Here is a 13,103-nt window from a genome sequence, read left to right as displayed (position 1 = left end):
CAATCTTTAATCTTCAGATACAGCAAAAAAAGGGACACAGAATACATCAGGGCTCAATTATGAGATATGATTAAAGAACAGAGGTTTTTATTTTCACAAAATAAATACATTCTGTATTTTCGCCTTTAATACAGTGCTCTGATGAAATCAATTCAAAATAGATCCGAGTATCTAAATTTATTTGGAAAAAAAATAATTTAAATTATCTCTCACCTTTCATTGCTAACCTGTAATGATAGTTTAAAGACTACAGATAACTGCATGGCTTTACTCCTTACAGATATGATTGCAGGGTATGTGGGCTGGTGTTTTTGGGAATAAACCCATGTTTTCATCCCTCCTCACGAGATTGGGTGTGTCCAAGTTCGAAGTCTCCTTTTTTAATCTCGAGTGGAGAAGAGTCACTTGCTTATATGTAACGTGTCCTGGAACTTGGTGCTCGTATAGCGCACGTGGAAGCCCTTTTTATTGATGCTATCATCTGAATGAAATCTTATAACAATGGCGTCTCCGGCTGAGTATGTCTCCTCTGGGGGCTAATAGAGAAAGAGAGCGAGAGACAGGGACAGACAGAGAGGAGAGAGAGCGGGTGAGAGGGTTTTTGTGCATTATTATAGGCCTGGTATTATAATGAATGAGAATCAAATGAGTTTTGTTTTGTTAATTAGACAATCAGCTAAGAGTAATTCAGTTGAAAAACTTTAGCTACGAGAAAGGGGGGGGGGATTTGCAGCATTTCTACCCTACCCCAGAACCACAAAATCGTCCAAGCCTTGGAGCTTTGGTGTCGGCGCCATCGTATAGTTCCACGTAGTCATACCCACAGTCTGACTCTTCCTCGATCTCAAAGACTTGGAAAATGATTTCCACGCCGTAACCTTTCTCAGCAAAGACCACCCACTGACAGTCTGAACCTCCAGGGTAGTTGTTATCTCCAAACTGGGCATGGGAGTACAGATCTTTAGTCTTGACCTCAGCTTTAAGGTTTCCGCCACACTCTGAGAATGCACAACCACAAAATTAGAGGGTTGAAAAGAAGAGCTCATTAAAAAAAAATCTAGCAATTAAAAAGGCAAAAAAAAAAATTCCCACAGTGGATAATTAAAATTTACAATTTGGGTATTTTAAAACATTTTTGAACTAAATCCAATACTTGAGTATTGTCACGCCACGAGCGGGAACTGAGGACCCAAATGCACGCAGCGGAGAAAGGCTGGTATAGAGCAATGATTTAATAGTGCAGGGGTTCAAAAGGCCACACAACAGGCAAGGTACAAACGACAAGGAAGGCTCAAGGACAAGGCATGAAGCACCAGGCTAACAGGCTAACGTAACAATCCAACAAAGAGGCAGGGCAACCAGGTGGAATATAACTGCTGGGGAGCCATTCAAGGAAATGGGGAACAGGTGAGCAAAGCAGGGGCAGGAACAGAAGTGGCAAGACCGGTGAGCCTTCAAAGTAAAACAGGAAACCCAGAAAAAATAACCATCCATCCATCCATTATCCAAACCACTCATCCTCCTCAGGGTCGGGGGGGATGCTGGAGCCTATCCCAGCAGTCATTGGGCGGCAGGCGGGGAGACACTCTGGACAGGGCCGCCAGGCCATCACAGGGCCAACACACACACACACACACACACACACACACACACACACACACCTAGAGGCAATTTAGTGTGGCTGATCACCTGACCTACGTCTTTGGACTGGGAGGAAACCAGAGCACCTGGAGGACGACCTGGGACAACCCCCAAGGTTGGACTACCCCAGGGCTCGAACCCAGGACCTTCTTGCTGTGAGGTGACCATGCTAACCACTGCACCGTCGTGCCGCCCGAAAACATAACCATGACAACTGGTTAAAGTAGTCTATCAGTTTTATTTGCTAAAGGGAATAAGTTTGTGGGTACCTTTTATTGCACTGCCTACCTGCACTATGTGACGCCTCAAAGCCCCTCTTTTGTACCGAGTTATCAGAGAAAAAGTGTAAGAACATCATGTTGCCACTTGAGATGATTGGAGAAGGTTTCTTGGTGCCGCAGAAACGTCCCAGCCTCGGAGCACTGGTATCTTGTCCATCATAAATCTCTAGATGGTCGTAGGCACACTCAAGATGAGCCTCCATGTCAATCTCATTGAAAGCCTAAGAAACATACACCGTGAGGTTAAGAGAAATACGCATGGCCTTAATATCTATATAACTTTTTTGAAAACGGCTTTGGTTTTGGTAAAGATATAATGTTTCGAACAGAAATGTTTGTTAATAATGACAACATAGTGCTGACATACAATTTTGATCCGATGGCCAGGGGTGATGGAGAGAGACCAGGCACAGGCCTTCTTGCTGGGGTATTTATCAGGCCAGTTAGGGCTACTGATTATGCCTGTTACGCTGTTTACCACATGGTCACAGCCCGCTGGGGGGGAAACAAAGTGTCTAATCACCCAGTAGTAAACTTTTATGCTTCTTGACCAGGCTTAAAGGGATATTTCGGATTTTTTGAAGAGGAGTTTTAAGAAGTATTTATCCATAGTGTATTACCTACAGTAGATTGTGGTTGGCGCCCCCACAGTTTGAAGAAGCAGCCAGAAGTATAGGCAGGGCTAGCAAGCTATGTACTGCTGTGCTCGGGGCCAGAAACAAAACGTATTTCAGCCACCTAAAAAAAAGGTGCACCTTCTTCTTTTGGCTGCTCCATCTCTTCCTGTCCTCTGCATCTTCCTCTGTCATGCCAACCATCTGCATGTCCTCCCTCACCACATCCACAAAACTCCTCTTTGGCCTTCCTCTTGCCTGGCAGCTCCATCTTCAGCATCCTTCTCCCAATACACCCAGCATCTCTCCTTCGCACATGTCCAAACCATCTCAATCTTGTCTCTCTTGCTTTGTCTCCAAACCATCCAACCTGAGCTGTCCCTCTAATATACTCGTTCCTAATCCTGTCCTTCTTCATCACTCTCAATGAAAATCTTACCATCTTCAACTCTGCCACCTCCAGCTCCGCCTCCTGTCTTTTCGTCAGTGTCACTGTCTCCAAACCATATAACATAGCTGGTCTCACAACCATCTTGTAAACCTTCCCTTTAACTCTTGTTGGTAACCTTCTGTCGCAAATCACTCCTGACACTCTTCTCCACCCACTCCACCCTGCCTGCACTCTCATCTTCACCACTCTTCCGCACTCCCCGTTACTTTGGACAGTTGACACCTAGGACTTCAATTCATCCACCTCAACTACTTGCATCCTCACCATTCCGCCGTCCTCCCTCTTGTTCATGGATATGTATTCCATCTTGCTCCTACTGACTCTCATTCCTCTTCTCTCCAGTTAAAATCAGTTGTCAGTTAAAAAAGGTGCACAAAAAAAAATTGAAATCAAAATCAGTTTAAGTGTACTACGCTATATTTGGAGTATTTTCACTGCTTTACCTTGCCATCAGACAGCCATTTCTTGGCACTACATTTTCTCAACCACAGAACTTCTGTATTCCTATGCATAGGTGCAGCTGTGCCGCGCAGTGTATTACGCCAGCAGTTTGGGTCAGTCCGTTAGTCAGTCCGTTCAGTCTCCATCTGCTAAACTTCTGTACTACTTCTCTATATTCTAGTTCGTACAGGCATCCTCTTGTCTCCACAGTGAACAGCATTTCATTGTTGCTGTCATAACCACTCATTTTTATATTCTTGATTTTTATTTTTATTTTTGTCTATAAGCTGCTGAAACGCTGACCCAAACAGCTGATCTGCAGGTGGTGTAATACAACACTATGGATAAGTACCTCATACAACCCTACTTCAAAAAAATCCAAACTATCCCTCTAAGTATTCACCACTGTGCTAAAATTGAGAATATCAGTTAAAAGAAAACAAAGCAAATGGTCCAAACTATTTAATTTTTGGAAATTTTTTGATGGCAAATGAGGACAGACTATGTGTCAGTAATTGAGAATCACACATCTGCTTTTTGTGGGTAGAATAGTCTTGTAATGTGTGGCAGTAAGTGAATGATTAACTTTTTTTTGGGGGGGGTTTCTTCCCCCCTTTTCTCCCTAATTGTATCTGTGAAATTACCCCACTCTTTCGAGAACTTCCTGGTCGCTGCTCCACCCCCTCTGTCGAGCCGCGGGGGGCTGCAGACTACCCCATGCCTCCTCCGATACATGTGGAGTCACCAGCCGCTTATTTTCACCTGACAGTGAGGAGTTTCACCAGGGGGACGTAGCATGTGGGAGGATCATGCTATTCCCCCCAGTTCCCCCCCCCCCCAACAGGCACCCCGACCGACCAGAGGAGGCGCTAGTGCAGCGACCAGGACACATACCCACATCCGGCTTCTCACCCGCAGACACGGCCAATTGTGTCTGTAGGGACGCCCAAGCAAGCTGGAGGCAACACGGGGATTCGAACCGGGATCCCCGTGTTGGTAGGTAACAGAATCGACTGCTACGCCACCCGGACGCTCAGTGAATGATTAACTTAACCGGTCAATGGCAACATTTAAAGCACGTGATCATAAAAGCTCATTCAGCTATCTGGAACCATCCATCAACTTATCCATTCATTTGACTGACCGTCAGATCAACGTAAATACATGAATGTAGGATACACATAGTAGGTACAACACAAACTTTACCTTCCTTGCAGTCATGCTTATTGTCGTGCAACATGAAACCACTGCGGCACTGACAACGGTAGCTTCCATAGGTGTTCACACATTCATGTTGGCAACCACCATTTTCTTTGGAGCACTCATCTTTATCTAGGATGGAAATTTAGGAAATTATGTTACTCCACACAGTACTGTAGCTTGGTCCATACAGACATACCCTAATGTACTCCAGATTATCTACATATGTGCACATTAACATTTAGGCCAGAACTACAAAATGATCCCTGCTATACAAGTCCTAACTAGTCAGAACACCCTTTATGAGCAGCCTTTAAAACAACTAAAATAACAAAGTATTTCTTATCCTCTTATTGGGCTATTCAAAACGGATTTACTGAGGTGACCTGAATGCTCTACAACATGGCATAGCTTAGAGAGAAGTAGTATATGATTAAGAATGGGTTTAAGATGAGGAGAAGGATCTCCAGGTTGGAGATGGAAGGGACATAAGGTAACGTACATCAGGGTTGTTCGTCCCTGATTTTTTTCACAATATGCTTTCCATCCATCCATTATCCAAGCCGCTTATTCCAACTGGGTTTGCAGGATGGTGGAGCCTATTCTAGCAGTCACTGGGTGGCAGGCGGGGAGACACCCTGGACAAGCCGCCAGTCCATCACAGGGCCGACTCATTCACACCTAGGGACAATTTAGTAGGGCCGATTCACCTGACCTAAATGTCTTTGGACTGTGGGAGGAAACCGGAGCCCCCGGAGGAAACCCAAGCAGACACGAGGAGAACATGCAAACTCCACACAGAAGAAAGCCTGGGATGACCCCCAAGGTTGGACAACCCCAGGGTTCGAACCCAGGACCTTCTTGCTGTGAGGCGACTGCGCTAACCACTGTGCCACCATGCCACCCCACAATATGTTTTTTTTCTTCAAATTCAAAGCTGGAAGGAAAAAAAAGTGTATTTTCTTTAATAAAAATCGACACATTTTAATTTTTTGTTTTTTCCGTTTTTCTCCCCAATTGTACCCGACCATTACCCCACTCTTCCCAGCCATCCGGGTCATTGCTCCACCCCCTCTGCCAATCCGGGGAGGGCTGCAGACTACCACATGCTTCCTCTGATACATGTGGAGTCACCAGCCGCTTCTTTTCACCTGACAGTGAGGAGTTTTCGCCAGGGGGACATAGCATGTGGGAGGATCACGCTATTCCCCCCAGCCCCCCCCCCAAACAGGCGCCCCGACCAACCAGAGGAGGCGCTAGTGCAGCGACCAGGACACATACCCACATCCGGCTTCCCACCCACAGACACGGCCAATTGTGTTTGTAGGGATGCCCGACCAAGCCAGAGGTAACACAGGGATTTAAACAGGCGATCCCCATGTTAGTAGGCTATGGAATAGATCGACACGCCATCCAGATGCTCAAGTTGCATCGTTCCTTCTGTGCAAAGGGGTAGTTTGTCTTAATACATCTAGGCTTTGGTATGAATAAGATACAAACAAACGTTTTCACTTGTTCACTTTTTGTGGCTCACCGGCAAAGAACTGGGCCTTAAATCCCTTCTTGGAGACAGTGTTGTCAGATTTGAATTCAATCCGCATGTTGTTGTATTGAGAGGTGATGGTCTCGGGTTTCTCTGCTCCACAGAACTTGCCATGAAGCCTCGAGTCTGAGCTCAATCCACTGCGTACCTCCACGTAATCATATTTACATACCTGGAGGCAAATACTAGAAAGTTGAACTTGCAATCAAAAGCATAAAAAGTTGAGTTAGGGTCCCAAAATCACCTTGATTTTGTTCGGTTATGAGTGACAAACAATCCACAATCAGTCTCAGACAATGTATAAATGAAATGCACAGACACACAATACTAGCCAGTTGAGAAAGTTCTAAACCTACGTCATTGCCTTCGGTCTCAAATATGTCAAACAGCAAGGTGATGCGATATTGAATTGGTGCCACTAGCTGCCAGACACAATTTTTGTTGGGAGGATACTCTTTCGGCCATCCAGGGGTGTTGAGGGAGCCATTCAGCTTGGTGATAAACCCACCACAGGCAGCTGCTGGTGGGAGACAAGGCTGATTTTAGTGTTGATATGGTAAAAGAGGAATTTTACAAAGAGGCTGAAACTATTTGCTTGACCATTAAATCCTGGGGTATTTTTGACAGGCCAAAAATTCTACTCTATGAATTTAACTATGATTATCTATGTATTTATATAAAATACCTCCTGACAAGTTTAGATGAGATTTCAAAGGCTTAATGGGGTTTCCAAGTACTTTCGATATTAATTTAAACAGTTATATAACATAACTCATGTTATATGCTATTTAACTGTGTTGAATAAACAATGTATTTATCTTACTTCATGATATATTATTTATATTATGTCATATATTATATTTAAGATAAATATTTCTAATTCTATTATTTACTTTATTTCATTTTCCCTCCCGAGGTAAATTGCAAATTATCTAATTTGCAACTGACGGGGAAAAACTCAGGAGACAACAACAATAATAATAATAATAATAATAATAATGTTATTATTGATTACAATAGCACTATTTTTATCACAATCTCTTCTTTTATCATTCTTTTTAGTAACAGTATTTTTTCGTCTCGAGACATTAGGTGGCACGTGCACTTCCTCTAATTTGGAGCTGGGTGCTTCGCTATGGAAATGCTTGAGAAAAAAGATACTACAAACAGTGTCAGAGGCGGCAAACCAGACTGAAATAAAATAAAGGTTAAAGAAGACATCGCCTCATGCTCACCGTTTTTATTTTCAACTGGGCTAATGTGTTTTGGCGATCACAGCCTTCGTTAGAGCAAGTTGACTACACATCATCCCCAGGTCAAAGACAGCCAATGTGGAACAAATTACAACTAATTACCAAAGTCTGCACCACCATCTGGGTGGGGGAGGCACAAAAGTGCAGAGCGCAAAATTGAATACATCACATAGCACACAAATCACAGCTCAGCAGACATGCCATTATACTAGGGGATCCCCATCAAAACTGATCAGTGAAAACATATAATCACATAAAACAAGCAGATTATGGGCATGATTCCATATAAAAGACCACAAATACAGCAAATCTTAGGTTGAGGACAGACACAGCAAAACACGTTGGAGGGAATCATCAAAAAGTCAAGTCACCTTTCTAGTCAGTCAATCTTAGAGCGTGTTTTTCTGGCAAAAGTTATTTTAGGGTTTGAGGACACCCCCAAGGATTGGGTCCCCCGGCACAAACAGAGCAATATAGTATATGATGTTAAGTACCAGGAGGATTGCTGTGAATTGTACATCAGGGAGACCAAACAAACCCTGGATGGCACAACACAGAAGTGCTAGCACATCAGGCCAGGACTCCACAGTCTACACCCGTCTTCAGGCCAGTGGCCACTCTTTAAAGGATGAGGATGTGCACATCCTTGGTGGGGAGGAACACTGGTTTAAACGGGGGAGTCAAAAATACCATCTATGTGAAGAGGGAACGACCATCCCTGAACCGAGGAGGGGGGTTAACAGTACATCTATCACTGTCTTACAATGCTGTGATTGCAGCCATTCCCCAATCCTCTGCCAATAGTACACGTGGTCATTGTAACTCCAATTAATATTCATGGTAATTTGTATATGAAACCAAAATTAGAAATACTTTATTCATTCCCAAGGGGAAATTTAGCCCTATTACTGACACTCATGCTCTGGTAAAGAAAAACTAACAAGATACAAGATAACAAGAAAATGGAAATAAATAGAAATAAGAAAAACAGAAAAAAATAGAAATAGAAGATAAAATAAGAAATAGAAATAAGAATAAAATCTATAAACATATGTGCACCAGGCCCCAGCATATAACACCCTATCTAAACTGTATTACTGCAGCATGAAACAAACAGCACAGACAAACACCAGACAGGGTAAAACAAGTGGAAGGGCCAGTCTGATGACTATTGACTCAGAGTGTCTGACACTCTGAGGGAGGAGTTGTAAAGTTTGATGGCCTCAGACAGGAAGGACCTCCTGTGGTGCTCTGTAGTGCATTTCAGCAGAATAAGTCTATTACTAAAAGTACCCCTGTGCCCAACCAGCACGTCATGGAGTGGGTGTGAGACATTGTCCATGACGTGCTGGGTGGAGAAGAGTGTCAGGAGTGATTCGCAACAGAAGGGTACCAGCAAGAGTTAAAGGAAATGTTTACAAGATGGTTGTGAGACCAGCGATGTTATATGGTTTGGAGACAGGGACACTGATGAAAAGACAGGAGGTGGAGCTGGAGGAGGCAGAGTTGAAGATGCTTAGATTTTCATTGGGAGTGACAAAGATAGATAGGATTAGGAATTATAATTAGAGGGACAGCTCAGGTTGGAAAGTTTGGAGACAAAGCAAAAGATGTGAGATTGACATGGTCTAGACATGTGTGGAGGAGAGATGCTGGGTATATTGGGAGAAGGATGCTGAAGATCGAGGTCTCAGGCAAGAGGAAAAGAGGAAGGCCAAAGAGGAGGTTTATAGATGTGGTGTCAGAGGACATGCATGTAGTTGGCATGACAAAGGAGGATGCAGAGGACAGAAAGAGTTGCAAATGGATGATCCACTGTGGTGACCTCTAATATTAACTGTTTCTGGGACAATACTGAGTGAGTATTTGCCTTATGGTAATATACAATGTAAAATATACACCAAATATTTCACACACCATATACAAATATTACAAAGCTCAGGCCCACTTTAAGGATTGAAATGAGAGCCTTAGGCCAAGTTTCATTTTGTCCACAAGAAACCCAGAGCATACGAGCTTGCCACATCGGGCCCATGATATTTAACCCATGTGGATCGGGAGCTGTGGCCTTGAGAGAGGGTCAGACTTGAGTCACAAAAATCAGAACTTGTGACTCGACATGGTGAGACTTGAACTTACTTGCAACCTGACTGCTTATAAGACTTGACTTGAGACTTGAAAACAATGACCCCGGACTTAAGAACAATTCCTTGAGTGGCGATGAAATGATAGCGATATGTACTGACAATAGACACTTCATCATTAGCAATAAATAAATTGTTCAATAGAATGTTCGTTAGTTTCATTTAAATGCAAACAGCCATGAAAGCACTTATTGAATATGCGTGCTCCTTCCTTGGCTCATACACAACCTATCATATCCCTTGATAATGGAGCGTGCTACGAGTGACACACAAACAGCTAATCATTTAATAGGTGTGTTGTGTGGTTGCACCACCAGCATGTGACACAACAATAGAACAAAAGGAACAGTGTGGAGTGAGAAAATAATGACTGCGGACGGTGAGGAAATTGTTGATAAAAAAGGACTGGTCAGCTTGCTGGTATGGCAGGTGTCTGGTTTTTCTCAGAGATGGGCACAAAAACATCAAAAAGTACCTTGTTACAAATTACAAATACTTGCTCATCGACTGTATCAAAATAAAATACAAAATACCGGTTTGAGAAAATGTATTTAATTTAAATACAAGTAATTTGTAATATGAAAATACAAAAATACATTATATACAAAGTGATATCACATTTAAGGCAATTAGTAGCCTCAGTATAGGTCTGACCTTAACCCCACTACATTGAAAAGATGAGCTCTGCTAATTTCCCCACATCATAGATTTGAAGTGGCCAATCAGGATGCAACCCAAAGCCATGAACAATCCATCAATGTTGTTGCAGAAACAGAGGTTGTCAACCTGCGTAAAGAAGTTGGTCAAATGTTCTTCATGGTTCTGAATGATTGACATTTTTGTATCTGCTGACAGCAAACCCCATCCTTGCAATCTTGAACCAAGTGGTTATGTTTTAGCTTTTGACAAATCTAAGTCCCTGACCAGGTCACTTAATTCTGGCTGTGTTATCAGATGAGGATAACCAGGAATAAAAGAGTTCAAAATCTGGATCAGTGTCGTTTTCCACATCTGGTTCCTGCTTTGTGGCATCTTCATCTGCCTCATCTAGGCTCCATGTCTCTGGTGGCTTCGGTACTGGCAAACTGTCATCATGTGACACTTGTCTCACAGCTGAAGGCAGACTGGGGTATTCAATAGATTTCTTATTTTTATATTTTAGTAGAGAAACCAGATACATTGGTCAGACAGAAGTATGTCTATCACGTGATCCTTCTGTTCTCGCCATATCATTGGGACTGCAAATGGGATTGGTATTAGGCAACATGGTTGCCCAGTGGCTAGTGCTGTCACCTCACAGCAAGAAGGTCCTAGGTTTGAATCCCGGGGTTGTCCAACCTTGGGGGTCATCCCAGGTCATTCTCTTTGTGGAGTTTGCATGTTCTTCCCGTTTCTGCGGTGGGTTTTCTCCGGATGCTAGGTTTCCCCCCAACCATCAAAAAGACATGCATGTTAGGGTTAGTACCCCTGTCTGTGCCCCTGACTGAGGCATGTCAAGACGAACTGGAGTTGGTGCCCGGGCTCTGCACGGTGGCTGCCCACTGCTCCTAGTTACACAGCTAGGATGGGTTAAATGCAGAGCACAATTTCCCCATAGATATCAATAAAGTATATCAAGATAAAAAAAAATAAAAGTAAAAAAAAGACTTCTGAGTACCTCTGAGCCAAGCTCTCAGATTGACTACACATGTTGCCAACAAATGTGAAGAGCCAGGGTTTCTTTTTTGGTCACCAATTTTACATCAAAAGTAGAGCTCATAGGCTTTCTTAATAAGTGCAGTCATGGTGCCTCTTTGAGCCTTAAGCGTGTACTCGCTACAGATGTAACAATGTATCACAACTGTTGCAACATTGATGACACATTTCTGCTGTATTAAATCTTCCTGAAGACAATAAATCCTACTGTTAAGTATGCTCACTATGCTATTGCCTGGAGAACATGTGCATCAACATGCGTCCAAACAGCATCTGTAAATGTGAGCAGCTTTTACAGACTGTCTGCCAGCATCTAACCTGACTAAGCATGCCCAGCCATGCCCAAGACAACATTTGCATAGCACCTACACTGAGTGCATGCTCAGCCATGCTTGGACTGACCAAAACAGCTGTGTGGGCAATATACTAGTAGACTTAAAATATGACGGAAAATCACAAAAATAGGTGTATCTACAAGATGGTATGTGATAGGACAATTTTAAGGTGACATTTGTGATTAGCAGCCCAAAATACGCCCACAACTACAGCCCATAAAATACACCCAAAAGTGTTCAGGAGGCAAAATCTTCATTCTCCAGTGTTATTGCAATGTTCTGTTTTCAGGTCTTCCACATGCTAGTACTAAAAGTATTTAGATGGCTGAAAATGCTGCAGCTAGAATCCTAACTAAGACTAGAAAATTTCAGTGGTTGAAACCAAACTCAGTGTGTGAGTGGAACACCTGACATGAGGTGGTAGAATGAAACACACTCTGACACTTCTTCTCCCTCTGGATCTGGCATTACAAATGAAAGATCCTGTTCCTCTGAAACGACTGTAATATTGAACTCTCAAAATGCTTTTGAGAAGTTTGATGCCTTGTCAGTTACAGTACCCACAATAGTGTTAGTTGTGAGTCCATATTCGGAATGGATTTCCTCCGGTAGTTCTGCGATGCGATTGTAGGTATGTGGACTGGGAAAATGTCTGCAACCAAGAGCAGCCAGTTCCCGTTCTAGCATGTCTGTTTGGATCCAATGCTCAGTAACTCTCATATAACTTGTTTTTTGTTTTTGTTTTTGTTTTTGACCAGATATCTGCAGTGGTGCAAACATGTATGGAGTTAAGTATGTCCTTCAAATTTGCTGTTTTATTATTAAAGTTTTCATCGATTCTTCTCCCAAGTGTCCCCCTGGACATACCTTTAGTGCCTTGGCAAAGTCCCTATACCAAGTAAATAAGTTATTTATGCTCAACAACGGCCAAGTGGTACATGTCTTTAGTCACAAAGGATGAGATGAGAGAGTCAATTTTACTTTGTTTCACTGGACCACGTTCAAAGAGAGCAGTTTGTTTGTATGAGGTCCTGTTTTTTTTTTGCTTTTGCTACAGGCAAATTCTTTTTTTGAGGTCTTCAAATTCCTTTATTTTGTCAGAGTGCCTTCGTTTCAAGTGGGTTTTAAAACTTGATGTCACTGCAAGAGAGCCACATATTATGACCTTTTTGTTAGCGCACAGCTGACACCCAGCCTTTAGCTTTCCATTTTGGGATCTGCTTCACTATTTGTAAGTACTTCCCATCCAGCATTGCACATTTGAGCATTGGTGTGGCTTCTTCTGCAGATGTGGCAGATGATGGCCAACCTGGCCAGGATGTGATGATTCATTGTCACTCATCCCCTGAGATGACTGACTTCTACCTAAAGAAAAATGTATAAAGATACCATTAAATTGATTAGGACTACCAGTTGCAACTTAAAACCAACAGCATTCAAAAAACACTAACAACTCACATAATATACACTAAAATGCGGCCAATTATGTGTTACTTAAGCATTAC

The 13,103-nt window shown here is 42.8% G+C and overlaps 1 protein-coding gene across 1 annotated transcript in view; it reads right to left on the bottom strand.

The window, feature by feature from the left end:
• LOC130121479 (bone morphogenetic protein 1-like) overlaps window positions 1-13,103 on the bottom strand; it is a 46,856-nt gene continuing 33,753 nt past the window's right edge. Inside the window, exons 14-20 of the mRNA XM_056290281.1 lie at window positions 6,528-6,691; window positions 6,163-6,343; window positions 4,635-4,760; window positions 2,290-2,417; window positions 1,930-2,143; window positions 748-998; window positions 1-536 (exon numbers count right to left, since the gene is read on the bottom strand). Coding sequence (XP_056146256.1) covers window positions 402-536; window positions 748-998; window positions 1,930-2,143; window positions 2,290-2,417; window positions 4,635-4,760; window positions 6,163-6,343; window positions 6,528-6,691 — 1,199 coding nt within the window. The 3' untranslated portion in view covers window positions 1-401. The remainder of the gene's footprint in view (window positions 537-747; window positions 999-1,929; window positions 2,144-2,289; window positions 2,418-4,634; window positions 4,761-6,162; window positions 6,344-6,527; window positions 6,692-13,103) is intronic.

Source organism: Lampris incognitus, chromosome 12 (genome assembly GCF_029633865.1).
Source record: "Lampris incognitus isolate fLamInc1 chromosome 12, fLamInc1.hap2, whole genome shotgun sequence".
Lineage (NCBI taxonomy): Eukaryota > Metazoa > Chordata > Actinopteri > Lampriformes > Lampridae > Lampris > Lampris incognitus.
This window is presented reverse-complemented; position numbering and strand designations above follow the sequence as displayed.